This window comes from Vicugna pacos, chromosome 11 (assembly GCF_048564905.1).
Source record: "Vicugna pacos chromosome 11, VicPac4, whole genome shotgun sequence".
Classification (NCBI taxonomy): Eukaryota; Metazoa; Chordata; class Mammalia; order Artiodactyla; family Camelidae; genus Vicugna; species Vicugna pacos.
The window spans coordinates 76246884-76264961 of NC_132997.1; the positions used below are offsets into that span (position 1 = coordinate 76246884).

Here is an 18078-nt window from a genome sequence, read left to right on the forward strand (position 1 = left end):
CCCTGATACAGGAGACCCGAACTCTGGTCCAGCAGTGCCATTAATTGACTTTGTGACCTCAGGCAAGATATTTCCTTCCCTTCCAGGCTCAGATTTCTTATGTGTAACATGGGAAGGTTGAGATATTCCCCAAGACTCCTTCAAGCCTGATACAGTGCTGTTCCTGAGACTTAAAACAAGGTTCTTTGATCCCTTTTAGGAATAAATCACTGTTGGCTTTGTTTTTCCAGGTGTCTGTGATCACATTTTCGGTTTATGTCCTGGTGGACAGCAATAATATTCTGGATGCACAAAAGGCCTTCACCTCCATCACACTCTTCAATATCCTGCGCTTTCCTATGAGCATGCTTCCCATGTTAATCTCCTCCATGCTCCAGGTAGGTAGGAACTCTCACTGCTAACTGACTCTCTCTCGGGTTAAAAGTCTTAGATTATAGAATGACTGATCTGTAACATTTCTAGCTTCTGCTGGTGAACTTTCAACTAGAGAGATTTGTTTGGTCTCTGGAGACCAATAGTTTGATCTTAGTATATTCAAGGTCTCCGAACCCCAGTCTTTCTGACTATAAAATGAGGATGTAACCATACCCATCTCATCCATCTCACAGAGAGACAAGGCTTGTGAGAGCATTTAGTGAAATTGATGATTCTGGTACCTGGAACATTTCTAAGCCCTTTTTCCAGCTCAGTTTCCTCCACATTTTCCCAATGCTCTTGGGGTATTTATATAGCATTAGAGAAATAGGGGCACAAAAAGGGAGAAAAGGCTTCTCTTTGTGTGAAGTCCTGGGGGGTTAAAACCTAACATAACCAGGAGCCTCAAGCTGTCAGACAATGAGTTTGGAGTCCAGAAGGCATTGGGTGGGCCAGAGGGAGTATATGGGTCCTGAGAACTGAGCACAGTCACTGAGATGGATCAGGCACCAGACCTCAGGAGGACATTCAGAGGGCAGGTGGCAGACTGGTGAGGCAGCCAGGATGACAAAGTGTGGTGACCTGCATTTATCCCAGAGGTGGCTGGCTTCAGATAGCTCAGGCCATAGGAAGAACTGGAGTTTAGGAGAAGGCCTCCTGGTGCTGGAGAGTGTTAAGGAAGCCTGATAGATTTGGCTGATAAAGAAATTACATGCTCTTTTTAAATTCAGATGGTTTAACACATAGCAAAAGCAAGATCAGCAAAGGGGACCCTTTGTGTCCTTCTCCCTGCGTAAAAAGGGGCCAGGTGACCATGCAGCATGGGCAGTGAGGCACTCTGTTTCTAGGAGCTGATCCATGAAACAGCTTAGAAGTTTTATAGCCTGCAGTTGCACTCCAAGGAGGGGGCAAGGCAGAAAGTATATTTCATCAGAACGCAGGTGGTGGTGAGAAGCTGTCTCATGACAGCCTTCCTGGAAGGCAGGCAAGTGAGAAACATTCCTGTAAATCCTCCAAAGTTCACCTGTTCCAGGAGGACCACAGGGTTTTCTACCAATGCTTAGATCAACTGCAATTTAAGCTTGACCTATGTGGAGATGTGCAAGGTCCACTGTGGTTCTATGGCCACTTCCTCTACAGAGGATCCTAGTAGTGGCTCAATTAGAACACTACATGGGTCATCAAGGTATGGACTCAGTTAGAGAATAGCACACCAGGGACTCAGTCACCACAACCAGACAGTTTTGTCTTAGAAGAAGGCAGGAGACTGTTTCTGGAACTAGGTCCAAAGACTGGAGAGAGAATAGTAGAATTGACCTCCCCCTCTTCCAGGTGAGTGTTTTTGAGGGGCTGAAATAGAGCATCTTAATTTCCCTCTGTTCAGAGTGGGATGGCTCCTGGGGCTGAGGTGTGGCTGAATTTGTAGGGGTGTGGGTCAGGGGGTGGGAAGCCAGAGGTTTCGACTATGGCAAATTGCAAATCACGGGCAAGAAGTCTGGTAGGTTGACTGTCTGCTTCCACATCCAAGGCTGATGATGAAGTCAAACTCCTCTCTCTACTTGTGCTTGTCATTGAATTTTTTATTCTTGATATCTTTTGTGTCCTTCTCTAGGCCAGTGTTTCCATAGAACGGCTAGAGAAGTACTTGGGAGGAGATGAGCTGGACACATCTGCCATTCGACATGACTGCAGTTTTGGTAAATGATTTTGGAAAGTGCTTCCTAAACTAATTCACAGTGCTGGTGCCAGAACTTTGATATACAAGGGCATAGCAGCAGCAAACTGATGGGGAGAGAAAGTGGGGGGACTTATCTTGCACCTATATTTGCATAATATGCATACTGTTATTACTTAAATTATGCTTTCATTTAGAACAGATTGCCAAGCAAAGCTGGGCCAGCTATTCTGAGGATAAGCAGGGAATCCTGCAAAGGATCTAGAAAACAGAAGTCAGGGTGGAGCCAAGCATGTGGAATTGGGAAGATAGGTGGGAATGAAAGAACACACAGGTTCTGAAGGTTTAAGGATTATGGAGCATCCTTAGCCAGAGTGAACAGTGACTCTGGAATCCAGGGCAGGGAGTGGCTGGGTTTATATTTGGAGGTGGAATTTATACAGGAGACTAGGCGATAGAGGGCCCGGGGATGTACCCAGAGTGTCTGTAGGTCAAGAATCTGGGCTACCAACAGGCTTGGGACTCCTAAATCAAAAAGGACTTCATATCCAGGCAACTTTTGGTCTCACCTCAGAAGCTTTCATTTGCCTCTTGCCAGCTTAGGAGTCAGCACGTGACAGAAGTGATCTTGGGCTCTGCTGGAGGAAATGGAGAGGGCACACAAGGGCTGAGAAAGGGCAGACAGACTTGGGGACCTACATCTGACTTAAAGAGGGGCCTTTTTCTCAACAGACAAAGCTGTACAGTTTTCTGAGGCCTCCTTTACCTGGGACCACGATTTGGAAGTCACAATCCGAGAGTAAGTTGCTTCCTTTGCATCTTGCTGTTTTTTTAGGATGCTCCTTGCCAGTCTTGTTGTTGGAAAATTTCATGTAATAGAACACGTGGGAAAATGAGCTACGTGCACACGTTCAGTTAGATCCTAGTGCAGGCTAAACCCATGGAGGGATGAGCTGACAGCAGAGATCCCGAGCCCCTTCCCTATAACGGCATCTGCCTCCCTGCTTTCCTACTGTGGGACAGTGTACATCCTGCTGAGAACCCATGAAGACACTGGTTGTCCAGGTGGTGGATGGAGGTTGTGCAGGGTTGGCAGGTAGCCAGGGTCTCTAGGTATGGTAGAGGATATACACAAGAACCTGAACTCAATTTAAGTTTACTTATTCATTTAAGAATAGTAATCATGAAGAATTCTTCATGAAGAATGAAGAATCAAAGAATAATTGACCTTCTTTGCCCAGAGAACCTCATATCTGGAATTTTTCATCTACATAACCCATTCTCACATTTCACCCTGTAGGCTACCTCCTCTGCCTTAAGCCAACCCTTTTTTGCCACACTGCTGCATGTAATGTGTTCCTTAAGCTCTACATGTAGCAGCCCCTGAGCACAGAACAACAGAGGACACCAGGAGCCTGAGCAGGCCAGATCTTTTTCTTCACAACTGAGCATAACTAACCCTCTCCCTGCTACACCCAGGACTTTCCACTCTTCTGTCCTATTCCTAGATCCTTTAACATGGATTCTGGAGCTTGCCCCAGCAGGTGTCAGGCCAGAAGCTCTGCCTCTGAACCCTCCCAACCAGGAAGTCTCACTCTGCAAAGAGGAAGTAGACATAGCTCCCACTTTGCTAGCAATATAAGTCTAGAAGGAAACCGGCTCAATGGGCAGGTTGAGAAAGCCTGTGAACAAGTTCCCCATGTTCCTAACATTCTAGGGACTCAAATAATAGGGCCAGTACAGAGAGTTTCCAGGAGCCTAGCCCAGTGTGGGCCCCTCCCAGCCAGACTCAGCCATACCTCCAGGAGAGGGGACAGGGAATCTGTGCTTTCAGCAAGTGTTCTATTGGATGGCCAAGTTTGGGAAACATCTTGTTCAACCTCATTAGTTTAGAAATGAGAGTCCAAAAGAGGTGACTCTGCAAGATCATACAGCTCAGCAGTGGCAGAGATGGGACTTGAACTCAGGTCTTGTTCAATGGTACCATGTTGATTCTAAAATAATTTTTCTAGTGGAAACTCATATTTGGCACAAACAACTTATAGATGAGGGCTCACTCTAACCTCTTAGAGCTAAAAAAAATAATCATTAGAGAAATACTTTGGACTCTTGTATATCAGGGCAAACGTTCCAGTCTTGAGGGAAAATCCCCTATACTAGACTTCTCACCTAAGGAGTGGCTTGAGCTACTCTTGAATAACTCTCCTCATCTCCTTCAAGTGTACTTCTCTCTTTCAGCGTGAATCTGGACATTATGCCAGGCCAGTTGGTGGCTATAGTGGGCACTGTGGGCTCTGGGAAATCCTCCTTGATGTCAGCCATGTTGGGAGAAATGGAAAATATCCACGGGAACATCACCATCAAGGTGAGGAGGATGCTGGCACTCAGATGTGGGTCTCTCAGTGCTGCTTTCTCACTGGGAGGATGGCCTAGAATCTGATAACTACTCCTGTCTTATTTCTGTAGGTGAGGTTGTGGAGACATCTGGGAGACTTGTAAACTGTAGATTCTTTGCCCCACCCCACATACATAATCAGATTTTGGTGTAGATTCTAAAAACCTGCATTTTTAATAAGCTCTCCAAGTGATTTTTTTTTTGGTGGGGGTAGGTGATTAGATTTACTTATTTATTCATTCTTAGAGGAAGTACTGGGGATTGAACCCAGGACATCATGCATGCTAAGCATGTGCTCTACCACTTGAGCTATACCCTCCCCTCCCATTTTACCCTCCTCTCCCAGGTAATTCTCATATGTATCCTGAAGTTTGAAAACTGTCTTCTTTCAAAGTATAGGCAATTCTACTATATCTACGTTTCTGAAAACCTCAAGTTCTGCAAAACCATACAATAAAAATAACAAGACCCTGGGGAAAGAACTGGAACAGTATAGATTCTGAAAAACATATGTAACTTTGTAACCAAGGTACCAACAAAAGCAGTAACAACAATAATCATAAAAACGATAACCCTGTAAAACCTCTACTGATAATTGCACCCAGCTTCACAATTAGTTCTGGGCCTCTCACCTCCTCCTTTGAGAGGTTGGAGTTTAGGACATTTGCTTCCAATACAAAAATATGACATAGGATACAGACATCATCAATTATGATTATTTTAAATAGAGAAAAAATGTTTTCATGGCATCTTTATCAGCACTCTCAGCTTCCCCTGAGAGCTAAATTTAGGGCAAATTATAGGTACTTGGAATCATTTAATGAGCCACTACTTACACCAAAAAGAGGCATGTCTATGGATTTTTAGCTTTTCTTCTTAAGATCTTCATATATTGCTAAGCCTTTGTTTTTAGTAAGAAAGCTTGCCCCTAATTGCTTTCACAGACATGCTTGAAAAAATTTTAAGAACTAACACTTCTTCCACATTATAGTGACATTATTCCCTGATTTACTAAGGAGATAATTTGCATTAAATAAGCACGCAGTATAGCAGAGTAGACTCTATAGATTTAATTCTGTCTCTGAACTCCTCTCAGGAAGCGTTTTCTTACTAAGTCATAACTGAGTTTGTCCTTTCACAGAGGTGTTTGTCAGGCTCCATCTCTCCTTTGACATGATCTGCTTCATGTATCAGCCTGGCGCCCAAATGTCAGTCTCTTAGTTCTTGCTTGCTAGGATGTCATCTGTCCCATTCCCCAACAGTGTCAGCCCTCTGCTGGTCCTAGTAGCCTCACTGGGGTCTAAAACCCTTTCTGGAAGCAGCATATGCATTCATGCACCAATTTTTAGATCATAGCTAGAGAGTGATAGTCCAAAAAAGTTAATGTTAAGTGATGAATAAGATATTGAATCTTTCTCTCTGGTTGATGTAATTTATAAATAGCATGTGCTCAGCCAGCCTGACGTACCCTTTTCAGAGCTAAGTTCTATTTGTTCCTCCCACCTCCTGCCACCCACTCCTTCAATCCTGCTTTTCCAGAGGTACAAAACTGTCACATGGTCTGATCCCTCCCATCTAGGGCACTATAGCCTACGTCCCACAGCAGTCTTGGATTCAGAATGGCACCATAAAGGACAACATCCTTTTTGGAGCAGAGCTGGATGAAAAGAAATACCAGCAAGTTCTGGAGGCCTGTGCCCTCCTCCCAGACTTGGAAGTGCTGCCTGGAGGAGACCTGGCTGAGATTGGAGAGAAGGTACTTGGGACACCAAGGGGTCACCTTGAAGGGTGAAGAAACAGTGAAGAAAAAGAGTGAGGATGGTGAAGAAGTACATGGCAATAAAATAGTTGACCAATTTTGGTAGCCAAGTCTGGAACAAACACCAGAAAATAGGAGTTTGCACAATATTTTGTGCAAATAACTCAGAAATTTAAAATTTTGTTACTGGAAGAAAATATAGGAATTGTGTAAATCTAAAGGAAAGATGATGAGACTAGGACCTCAGAGGTTAACTAGCCAGCGGCAGATCCAAGGTTGACCCCACAGGTGGAGGGGCAGAAGTAGACCAGAGCCTAGTTGTCCTAATCCTATTCTGTATACTAGTGAGGGCCAGAGTAGGGTTCTTATCTGCTTTGAACATTTACAAATTTAGTATATATTATTTTCTCATGTTATTAGATGTCCTTTTTAAAAATTAATTTTTAATGAATTACTATATTCATTATATGGATGTAGCATAATTTGTTTAGAAATCCCTGATTACTACATATCTAGGATGTTTTAATCCTCTTTCTCTATTACTAAAAATGAAATAGCAGTCTTTTGGAGAAGGATCTTGAGATGTTAGATGACTATTGAAGATATAGCTCTAGAGTGATTTTGTTCACTAATTCAGCACACATTTATTGAGTACCACTATGTGCCAGACGCTGTTTTAAATGCTGGAGTTATATCCAGAAACAAAATAAAGAAAATCTACCTTGGTATACTTCTACATTCTCATGGGGCTGGAAGCAACAGCAACAAGTAAATTACATGATACAAAATGGTAAGTTGGGCACACTTTTAATTATTAGGCCTAAAGTATTTATTTGAATCAAAGATGCTTATTTGTATAAAGGAATTATGTTACTGAACCAAATTTGGGTCCAGTCACCCACATTGCAGCAAAGCCAATCTACTGACAGTGGGTTGCAGTGAAGGAAATTACAGTGTTTATTGCAGGGTGCAGCAAGGAGAATGGGCAGCTCATGCTCAAAAGACCCAGACTCCTCAGTGGCTTTCAGGGAAGGGTTTTTAAAGGCAACATTTGGGGTGAGGGTTGCAGCTTGTGGACTTTCTTCTGACTGGTTGGTGGTAAAGTAACAGGGTGGTGTTTCAGGAATCTTTTTTTTAATCATCAACTTTCTGGTTCCAACCACTTTGAGGTCTAAGTGCTTGTGGTTAGCATGTAATTAGCATCTTCCACCTGGGTGAGAATCTTAGTTTCTGCAGAACAATTCAAAAATATGTGTCAAGATTGTTACATACACCCCTTGAGGAGGAACTAGGACTCTGTTTTATTGCTGAACTGTGGTTTCTTGATTGTTTTTCCTTTGTTTCTGCATTCCTGCACTTCCCTATGAGTAACTGCTTGAGCCTGCTCTTTAGAACTCAGGGAAGGCCTAGGAGACTAAAGCTTTTTTCTACAACAAGAAACGAGAACACAGAGGGGCTTTTGTACCCAGGAGGGCCTCACAGAGTCCTGCTTGCTTTCAGTCCCCCCTTTTCATTGATGCTCCCCCATCTTGAGGGGAAGAGGTGTGGGACAAGAAAGGGAATCGACTTTTAGTAGTGATGTGAATCATAAATTCAATAGAGGAACTCAACTTTAGGGGGACTTGGTTTCAGTACTTAATAGAAATTATTTTCTTCTTTAGGGTATAAATCTCAGTGGGGGTCAGAAGCAGCGGATCAGCCTGGCCCGAGCTACCTATCAAAATACAGACATCTATATTCTGGATGACCCCCTATCAGCCGTGGATGCTCATGTGGGAAAACATATTTTCAATAAGGTCTTGGGTCCCAATGGCTTGTTGAAAGGCAAGGTGAGAAATTAAAGTGATGAAGACAGGAGGGGCACATATCTCTTAGGACTGCTGGGTCCTGAAGCAGATTTCCTTATTCACCTGCCCCCTGGGCTGCTGAGGAGATACAGGGTTGGACTTGTCTTTCAGGAGACCACCCAGTGAAGGCTTCCATCTTGAGGTCATAGCTTACGCAGGGACTGGCTAATTTGAGCTGTATTCTCTGGCTCCGACACTGAGCCTCTTAGGATGACTGATTATGATAGAAGGTCCTTTGAGATATGTGGTATCATAAATATATTTGGTCTTTGTCACTAGTTCTTGGCATAGAGCTCCTCACCCTTAGAACTTCCTGAGTGACACTAGGAGTGTCTTCTGCTTTTCATAATGAGCCCCGTTAGGTCACACCTGAGTTTATGCTAAATGAGTGATTTAGGGAGGGGCCCTTAGGCAGCCTCTGGACAAGGCTGTTCCTCAGAAAGACCAAGTGATGGGAAGGTTGGAACTTTCAGTCCCACTCACCAACCTCTGGGGAGGGGAGGATGGGCTGGAGATTGGGATATAAAAATTCTTGAATGAGAAGATTCAGAGAGCTGCTGGGTTGGTGAGAATATTAAGGTGCTGGGAGGGTGGCACACCTCATGAGAGCATGGAAATTTTGCACAAGCACCTCCCCCCACCCAGACCTTGCCCTATTCATCTCTTCCATTTCACTGTTCCTGAGTTGTATCCTTTGAAATAAACTGGCAAACAGTAAGTAAATTATTTTCCTGGGGTTTATGAGCCATTCTAGCAAATTATCAAACCTGAGGAGGGGGCCATGAGAATCTTCAATTTATAGCTAGTTGACCAGAAGTATGGGTGGTCCAAGACTTTGGGCCAGCATCTGAAGTCAGGGCAGTCTTGTGGGACTGAGCCTTTAAGCTGTGGGGTTTGTGCTAATTCTGGGTAGCTAGTGTCAGAATTGAAATTGAATTGTTGGACACTCAGAGAATCGGTTGATGTCAGAAAACACCCTAGAGGACCCAACAGTTTACCTTGCTGGTGGGACACAGGTCATCCTGCAAGTATTAGAACTATACTCTAAGAAGGCATTTCCCTAAAACCCTGGCAGGATGTAGGAGCACTGTGCCTAGAAAGGATGACCCGACCTGAATATAGAAATAAAGCTTACATTTTCTGAGTATTTATTATGTCCTAGGCATGTGCTAAGCACTTTGATTGCTGTCTCATTGGAGTCTCACAATGCCCTGTGAGATAGTACAGACAAAGTGGCCAGAGCAAGTCACTAGAGCAGGTCGTGGGCTTTCCTTACCACAGGCAAGTTAGCACAGTGGGCTGAGTGGGAGAGGGGCTGATAGAGCCCCTCGAGGGTTTGAATATGCTCCTCACCAGCAGCAAGTGTAGAGTGCGAGCTGTCAGCACGCCATCTGTATTTGGCCTCCCTTCAAGATTTTTTGAGAGCTGCCCATCAGAGGGTGAGCTAGTATCCCACTGAGGCCCTTTGCCTCTCTCTTGGATCAGTGAGTCGACAGGAACTCACTCTCCCTCCTATTCCTGGTCCTAGCTTCTGTTCTTAAGGCTAATTGGCTCTGTTCTTTCATGAACTAAATACCCACCCTGCACCTGGTTCTTTGCAAAGACTGGCAGTGCACAGATGGTAAGGTCTCGTCCCTGCTCTCAAGTAACTTACTGTCTAATTGGCAGATATACCAAAAAGCAAACAATAATATGACACAGGGATTAGTTCAATGGCAGTCTATACAAACTACAGTGGAAACATTGGAGGAATACCTAGTTCTTGCCTGAGGACTCAGGAAAGGCTACCAGGAGAGTTGGCCTTGAGCTGAGACTTGAAGGATGAGCATCTCCTGAGTCTTCCTGGTAAGAGGGACCTAGTACCTGTAGAGGCAGTGGGCTTGGACTGTCTCTCCAGAGGCCCATCTCAACCCCATGGCCCCTATCTGAGCCTCATTACTGATCCGTGAGTGTTTGTCTTTCTCTGAGTGGAGTCCCTGATTCAGGAGTCAACGTGGTCCATAAATAGACAGGAATACAAGGGATGCCAAGTCTTCCACATCGGGGAGGACCTGGGCCAAAGACAAAATTTTTTGCCCCGCGGTGTGTCTAACATGCTAAAAGAATATGGGCAGTTCTTGTTAGTTCAGTCGGGTTTGCTGTTTAGTGAGAGGGGCAGTTAGTTTTGCATGCCTCAGTTGTATTGATAGCTCTTGATCTCAGGTGACATTCCTTAGCCCAGCTCTTAGCTACCCTGGAAGCTGGAGGAAAATGTGTGCAAAGCTCACTGCCACTCCAGGAAAATAACTATGAATATACCCATGATGACAGGAGTCTCATCTTACACACGGGGGTCAGGTCTTAGGATAAGATGCTGGGAAGCAAAGAGAAAGTAAAAGAGGGCAAGTGATCAGGGCCATATTTTGAAGCAAAGCCCCACAGTAAATCTTTTTTTTTTTTCCTTTTTAAGAGTAAGCTAAGGAAGGTAGTGGACAGAGGGTCAGCTTACTGTCATTTTTACAGACTCGACTCTTGGTGACACACAGCATTCACTTTCTTCCCCAAGTGGATGAGATTGTGGTTATGGGGAATGGCACCATCTTAGAGAAGGGGTCCTACAGCACTCTGCTGGCCAAGAAAGGATCGTTTGCTAAGAATCTGAAGACATTCATGAAACAGATGGGTCCTGAAGACGAGGCCACAGGTATGTGAAGACGATTGGAGCAGGATAGCACTTGCGTGTGGGAGGGGGAGGAGTAGTAAACATCACTGTTTACCTCCTGATCTGTTCAGTATCCATTGCACTAGACTTGGAAGTGAATTATCCAGAGATCTAAAATCTATGTTCTGTATCTCTATAAAGAAATACAAACATAAAAACTTTTTATCTGAGCCAAACTGGGGGCTTACCCTGCTCATCTGGTCTGTGACATGCAGAGGGCACTCTGAAGAAGGCAACTAGAGGTTTGTGGTGATCAGCTCTTACAGGAGACACCAGTGGCACAAGGGGCCCCCTTTCAGGGAATGCCCTGACTAGTCACATCCCACCCCATCTACCCTAAATCCATTAAAATCATTTTCTGAATATCTTCATGATACCCAGTACTAATAGTGTGCCGCTAAATTGTTAAGCCCTAACAAAGGGATCTTGACTAGTACACCAAAAACCACCAAGTGGTTTGCACCAGAAAAAAATGATGGCAGTTGCATAGTCTCACAGTGTGTCCCAGGAATAGCCTCTGTCCAACACCACTACCCCTGGGGTCACCGATTGGCTTCAGTTCCCCGGGGCTCTTCCTAAGAACCTCTCAGCAGCAGTCATGTGCGCGGCTCTGGGTATCTGCATCAGGTAGCAGTCGTCAGCAGGTCAGGACTGAGAAAGCAAGGTCTGGAGGGTACAGGGGACATTCCAGAAGTCAGTCAGAAGAGGCAATAACTACAGAGCCTGCAAGTGGGAGCACATATAGGCCTTGAGGTCAGGACATGTAGTGGTTTAAAACTACAAGAGTCAGAAGAGCCTAAACCATGAAGTCTATAAGCACTGGCAGCACAGAGCAGGAACAAAGAATAGGATGGTGTGGGCTATGGGGACTGGGAGCCAGCCCCGGGAAGTAGGTCAGGGGTACCAGCGGGAAGGAAAGGGTCAGAACTTCCCATCAGTCTTTATGTGCTCCAGGGACTGGCCTGGAGAAAACAAAAAGCACCTGCCTGGGGAGTGAAGGTCTCAGGCAAAGGGCAGTGTCTGATGCTGGATCTCCCGGATTCCCTGCTCAGGCAACCACGTCACTGTAACCTGGACAGTTTTCTCGTACTAATTCTAAACTTTTTTTTCTGATTTGCCTGGATCTGAGTTTCTGAGTTCTGTTATAAACCCCCATGGGTAGACGGCCCCTTTGAAAAATCCTATCTTTTGTGTACAAAAGACAGTTTGCAAAATAGCTCATTACACCCTTGTTCTTGTAAACATTACTAGGCCATTTCTGAGAAGTGATGTAAGCCCCAGTGCCTGGCATGGTGCTGTGTTGGTTCTGGGGCTCAAGGTACAGACCACAAGATGGCAGAATAAAGGGAAGGGCAGGAGGGCAAGGTAACCTGTATCAGTATTGACTCTGTGTATTTCCTAATTAGCTGCCATAACAAAACCTTACAAACTGGGGGCTTAAACAACAGAAATTTACTGTCTCACAGTTCTAGAGACAAGAAGTCCAAAATCAAGGTGTCAGCAAGATTGATTCCTTCTGAAGGCGATAGGGAAGGATCTGTTCCAGGTCTCTCTCCTAGCTTCTGGTGGTTTGCTGGCAGTCTTTGGCATTCTTGGCTGTAGACACATCCCATCAGTCTCCACCTTCATCTTCACATGGTGTTCTCCCTTATGTACATTTCTGTGTCCAAATTTCCCCTTTTTACGAGGACATCAGACATTGGATTGGGGTCCAACAAGATCAGAAAAGACTTATCTTTCTTCATAGAGCTCTGAGAGCTCTATGCAGCTCTCTCTCTAACCTTTGATGTGTCTCCTAGTCAATGAGGACAGTGAAGAAGAAGATGACTGTGGGTTGATGCCCAGTGTGGAGGAAATCCCTGAGGATGTGGCCTCCTTGTCCATGAAAAGAGAGAATAGCTTTCATCGAACACTTAGCCGCAGGTTGGTCATCTATTGAACAGGCAGCCCCCATCACTTCCATAGATCCACTTGATCATTCTGCTATTCTCTGTGGACTTTTCCTAAGGGAGTGGACACCATGGACACTCGCAGCTCTTCCTTTGTTTCCTTGCATGGGGAGGAGGGTGGAGGTGGTGTGTTCCCCCCATGGCTGTCCGCTCTGAAATGCACGTGGAGGCAAGCAGAGCGACTGTGATATCTGCTTGCAGGAAGACCCTTGGGATGCACCTGCATGCTCAGGAAAGCATCCCCTGCCTCTCAATCTCTCAGTTCTAGGTCCAACAGCAGGCGTCTGAAGTCCTTAAAAGACTCCTTGAAAACTCGGAAGGCAAATATCCTGAATGAGGAGGAAGAAGTAGTCAAAGGACAAAAACTAATTAAGAAGGAATTTGTACAAACTGGAAAGGTGAACACCACAGTAAAAAGTATCATTAGAGGTGATACAAGGCTTGGGATTCAAACATTTTAAAGTTTCATGACATGAATACATATCTACAGAGGGATGTATCTTAAACGTGGTTTGCAGGTCTTTAAATTTATCATTGAAATGTTAGCAGAGGCTCTGGACTTTTTATGAAATCGTATTTCCATGAAGAATGACAAGTTTCCTATGGATATCCTCATGCCATACTTCATGAGTGTTTGATTCCATTCTGATGTGGTGAAAACAACAAAAGTGCTCTGTTCTGTGGCTTTTATTGGATCGAACCTTTTGGGAGTCAGAGCACACGAGTGTATCAATTTCCTATTACACAATTCAAAGTAAGAAAACTTAAAGCCAAGGTCTTAAATTTAAGGTCTTAACTTTGACCTTGGAATTTGTTTTACTAATGTTTGTGGTATAGCCTCATCATTCTTACTCTGTTTTTATACCTTCCCCTCTTCATTGCACCTAGAGGCTCATTAATTATCTGATGGCTGTTTACCCTGCATTATATCTCAGCATTATTATCCTGGCTCAGTGCAGAAATGGTGATCACAGACTACCAAATGTTGCTACCTGCTATCTACTTTTCTAAGAGACTGCACTCCCCCTAGGATTGGCATTTTAGGTAATTCCTTACCAAAATCCATTAGGAATTCTATTATTGATATGGGGATTTTGCAGGTGAAGTTCTCCATCTACCTGAAATACCTACAAGCAATAGGGTGGCATTCGATGTTCTTCATCATCTTTGGGCTTGTGCTTTATTCTGTGGCTTTTATTGGATCAAACCTCTGGCTCAGTGCTTGGACCAGAGACTCTACAATGTTCAATAGCACCAACTATCCAGCCTCTCGGAGGGACCTGAGAGTTGGCGTCTATGGAGCTCTGGGATTAGCACAAGGTATGTGTGATGGCTACAAAAGCCATCTCTTAGAGAGTCTGCTAGGTCCATGTACTTTGCCTGGCCTCAGAAGAGTTTGCCATTAAGTCCTTGGTATAAGTCTTCAGGGATCCCTGTGCATGGTTCTGACTAAACTGGTTCCATTTCTAGGTGTATTCGTGCTCATATCAAATCTCTGGAGTGTCCATGGTTCCACCCATGCATCAAGCATCCTTCACAAGCAATTACTAAGCAATATCCTTCGAGCACCCATGAGTTTTTTTGACACAACACCCACAGGTCGGATTGTGAACAGGTTTGCTGGTGTAAGTATCTCAAGGACTGTAAGAGGTATTTAAGTGCTCAGGATCTTTCCGTTTCTGACAGAAAGAATTCCCATGTGCCCCTAGGCGACACTGTGCAGTTCCTGTGCTTTTGTCCACTCAGTATGCAGATGTTTCTTGAGTACTTGTCTGAGGTCCCAAGGATCCTGGGGGTATAGGGATGAACAACTCTGGCTCTTTAAGTAGCTCACCATCTAATGAGGGAGATGGCCAAGGAAATAAAGGGTTAGGATAGAATACGGGAAAACCAATAACCACCATGTGTACAGTAGCATTCCAGGAGTCCAAAAGAGGGACAGAGAAAAGTGGTACCAGCTCAGCCTCAGTGACTGAGGGTGGGAAATGTCAGGAAAGGCGACACTTAAATCATAGAAGTTAGCCAGGGAGATGGTGGGGATCTAGGGTTGGTGGGTGGCCGTAGAAGCAGGATGTGAAGGATTTTTCTGAGGAGAGAAAAAACCAAGTGAAAATACCATCACTGGTTGTGACTGAGTAAAAGGGACAGCAGGATAACCCTTTGCTTGGTCGCTGCCTCCATTCCTGAAGCTCCCATCTTTGATGCTTTAAAAATAAGTAAATGAAAAAAAAAAGTAAATGAGATCTGGATTGTGGAAGAGAGCCACCTACGATTTTAATGGGGTTCTGAAACATTGTCTCCATCTACTATATATCCTGGAACCCTCGGCATTCATTCATTCAACATTTATTGAGTGCCTTCTATGAGTCAAGGACTGTACTAGGCTTTGGGATGCTCAGTAAATGTTATGATCATAGACAGCTCTCTTCCATGGGCCAGACCGAATTCACTGATTTTTAGCGAATATGAGATGGATATTTCAGGAACAGAGGAAACCAGACAATTCAGTGTAATATTCAACCATCACCAACAGAGTCTTCAGTTCTCTGTTTTTAGAAGAAGGCACACATTTAAAAAAATAAAAGGTATCTAAGCAGCTTGAACTCTGATTTGTTTGGTCTTGGAGCAGACACAAAGTCCAGCTCACAGCCCAAGCCAGGTTCTGGGGACAAGGTGATTGCTTCAAAAGTGGACAGGCCCTCACTTATCACCTTCCTCTGGGACAAAAATGGTGGGCGTGATGCCATTGGTGACAACTTAAATGGGCTTCCTGCTCTTTAATAGGACCTTAAAAAGTACCCAATTTTGGATATGGAGATTCCCCACAGAAGTTTTGCAAGGATCGTACACTCTTTTCTGATATAATCTTCTGAAAAAGAAAACACAGAGATCTTACTGTGAGTTACTTAGGCAACTGTCATATTTTGCTACCTGCTTTTGCATGAAAAAGGAAACTGTCATTAATTATATGGTGACTTTTTTGGGGGGGAGATGTATCAGATCATAAAGGAAAGTTAAATCTAGTGTCCTCTGGAGCTGATGACTGAGCCCTTAAGAGATGAAGGTAAGGGTGGAGGAAGAAAGATGGAGATTTTGTGCGAGGTCAGGGTCAAAATTCTGCACAGAACTAATAGCTGCGAGGATTTCTTTTTTTCTGTCAACCCTGGACATATAGTTATCAGCATTCTGATGTGACTTTGGGAAGGATAAATTAGACTCAGGAGTCATCCACTATTCAGGGCTCTCTAGGAAACTGTTATCTCTTACCCAGTTTGGAATACTCCAGAGATAATTTGGGTTTACCTTAATACTCACATATAATTAATCCTAGAATTAACATAATCTAAAAATTAAGGCAAAGGAAACTCAAAATATAAGCAAGGCTTCCTGTGTGTACCAAACCCATCCATCCATCCATCCATCCATCTTTCCATCCATTTGCTCATTTATTTGATATGATATATAAGCACTATGGTGATTAAGACCCACCCATCATCTGTGGGTTCCTTGGTTAGAATAGTGGCCAGGCACGGATCACATTAAGTCTCCACCTCACTCCTGGAAAGCTCTATGTTCGGCAGAGGAAATAACTTCCCACGCAGAAGATGGTTCTTCAGTCAGTGGTGGGTGACAGAGCTTGTTGACTGGAGCCTCCAAACAATTGTTTATTAAACATGTTATGTGCCAGTCTCTGTTCTAGGTAATCAGCAGAATTAGAACCTGTGTAAAGTTAGAATAATTGAATTGGCTCAGGTATAGGAGGATTTACCTGTAAGGCTCTGTTAGCTTACAGTAGTTATATAAATTTGAAAAATGGAAATTTCCCTGAGAAGAGTGAAATTCTATCACCAACTCTGTTGAAAAAGGTGAAGGATGACTGCCAAATTTGTTTGGAGGGATTTAGAAAGATGAGGAAATTACAAAAATGAGATTGGTTATTGGGGTGAGCAGAACAGTGTACTGCAAATGAAAACCATGACATGATTAAATGAAGGAGTCACTGGGAACCCAGAACTGAGCAAATTCCCTGCCAGAACCAAGAAGATGTAAAATGTCATAGGAACTCATTGGCACACTGTCTCTCCTTATGTGTCCCTAGGATATTTCCACAGTGGATGATACCCTTCCCATGTCTTTGCGCAGCTGGCTTTTGTGCTTCCTGGGCATAATTAGCACCCTTGTCATGATCTGCCTGGCCACACCAGTCTTTGTTGTCATCATCATTCCGCTTGGCATCATTTATGTGTCTGTTCAGGTAGGTTTGGAAACGGCTAGGTTTCCTTTTCTCTCTACTTATAGAAGCCCAAGCTCCTTCCTGAGACTCTCTTCTTTCTTGCTAGTCACTCTCTCCTCTCCAGCATCTTTGTCACTCAGCCATATATTAACATACCAAGGAGCCCCTGGGCCACTCCCTGAAGCTGAAGGGTCAGCCCTGATGGGTGCGGGTTGACAGCAAATCTCACCTTAACTGCTGCCCCCTACAAGTTTACGTGGGGCAGATTTACATGTGGATCCAAGACTACTTTGAGGTTGGCTCTGAATAAAGTCTTGAAGCTCAGTAAGACCCTTCACAGTGGCTAGGTCATTGGTTGCTTCTAGAAGAGCTGTGCTGTGGCTGCTTCCCTGGTTGACTCAGGCTTATCTCCTTGGAGATGTCTCAGCAGGGGCTCAGTCTCTTTTCACTTCAGGGCAGTTCTCCTTCCACTGGGGTGTCTGTAGATGGCCTAGACTCAATTCCAGTGTGTTGAGGACACACGTTGCTTGAGAGCCAACCCTCACAGGAAAACTGGAGCAAGTGGAAGGGGCTTCATGATAAAAACCTGATGAGGAGAGGGAAGCTGTGGTTAGAAGTTCTGTCCCACTGTTATCTTCAGGATGAACTGTGAGCCTTGAGAAAACAATTCTGAAGCCAAGGGCAGCCTTGTGGCCCCTGGTAAGATGACACCCCCTGGTGTTTGTGTTGAGTTCCTCAGGTACATTGTCATCTGTTAGTAACAAACCAATGAACAGAGGCAGGATACTTGAGGAAACTTCCAGGTGTAACATTTTGAATTCTGACTCTCAAATACCCAGCTCTTCCCTGGTCTCAGCAAATCCTCTTGGAATCTAGTAGCACCACTATCCCATTCCACTGAACCTCCCACTAAGCCTTCACATCTCAGACAGCCTGCCTGCACTTGTGTGACATCCAGTTCCAGTTCTTAGACCCTCAACATTCCACACACCTCCAGAGTGATCTTTAACTTCACACGCCATCAAAGCACAGTCTTGGTCACTTACATGATTCTATTCAGTTTTTATCCAAACCTCAGCATACCTTTCTCGGGCCATTTGTTGC

General features: G+C 44.3%; 1 protein-coding gene across 2 annotated transcripts in view; it reads left to right on the forward strand.

The window, feature by feature from the left end:
• The window catches only part of ABCC2 (ATP binding cassette subfamily C member 2), a 56692-nt gene that overhangs the window by 27385 nt on the left and 11229 nt on the right, over nucleotides 1–18078 (forward strand). Inside the window, exons 13-24 of one of the 2 annotated variants that reach the window (XM_006210529.4) lie at nucleotides 231–377; nucleotides 2027–2111; nucleotides 2822–2888; nucleotides 4328–4454; nucleotides 6064–6240; nucleotides 7905–8072; nucleotides 10593–10773; nucleotides 12591–12714; nucleotides 13003–13138; nucleotides 13841–14060; nucleotides 14211–14365; nucleotides 16840–16995. In XM_006210529.4, the coding sequence (XP_006210591.2) occupies nucleotides 231–377; nucleotides 2027–2111; nucleotides 2822–2888; nucleotides 4328–4454; nucleotides 6064–6240; nucleotides 7905–8072; nucleotides 10593–10773; nucleotides 12591–12714; nucleotides 13003–13138; nucleotides 13841–14060; nucleotides 14211–14365; nucleotides 16840–16995 (1743 nt within the window). The remainder of the gene's footprint in view (nucleotides 1–230; nucleotides 378–2026; nucleotides 2112–2821; nucleotides 2889–4327; nucleotides 4455–6063; nucleotides 6241–7904; nucleotides 8073–10592; nucleotides 10774–12590; nucleotides 12715–13002; nucleotides 13139–13840; nucleotides 14061–14210; nucleotides 14366–16839; nucleotides 16996–18078) is intronic. The other variant, XM_015244657.3, reaches the window with a different exon arrangement.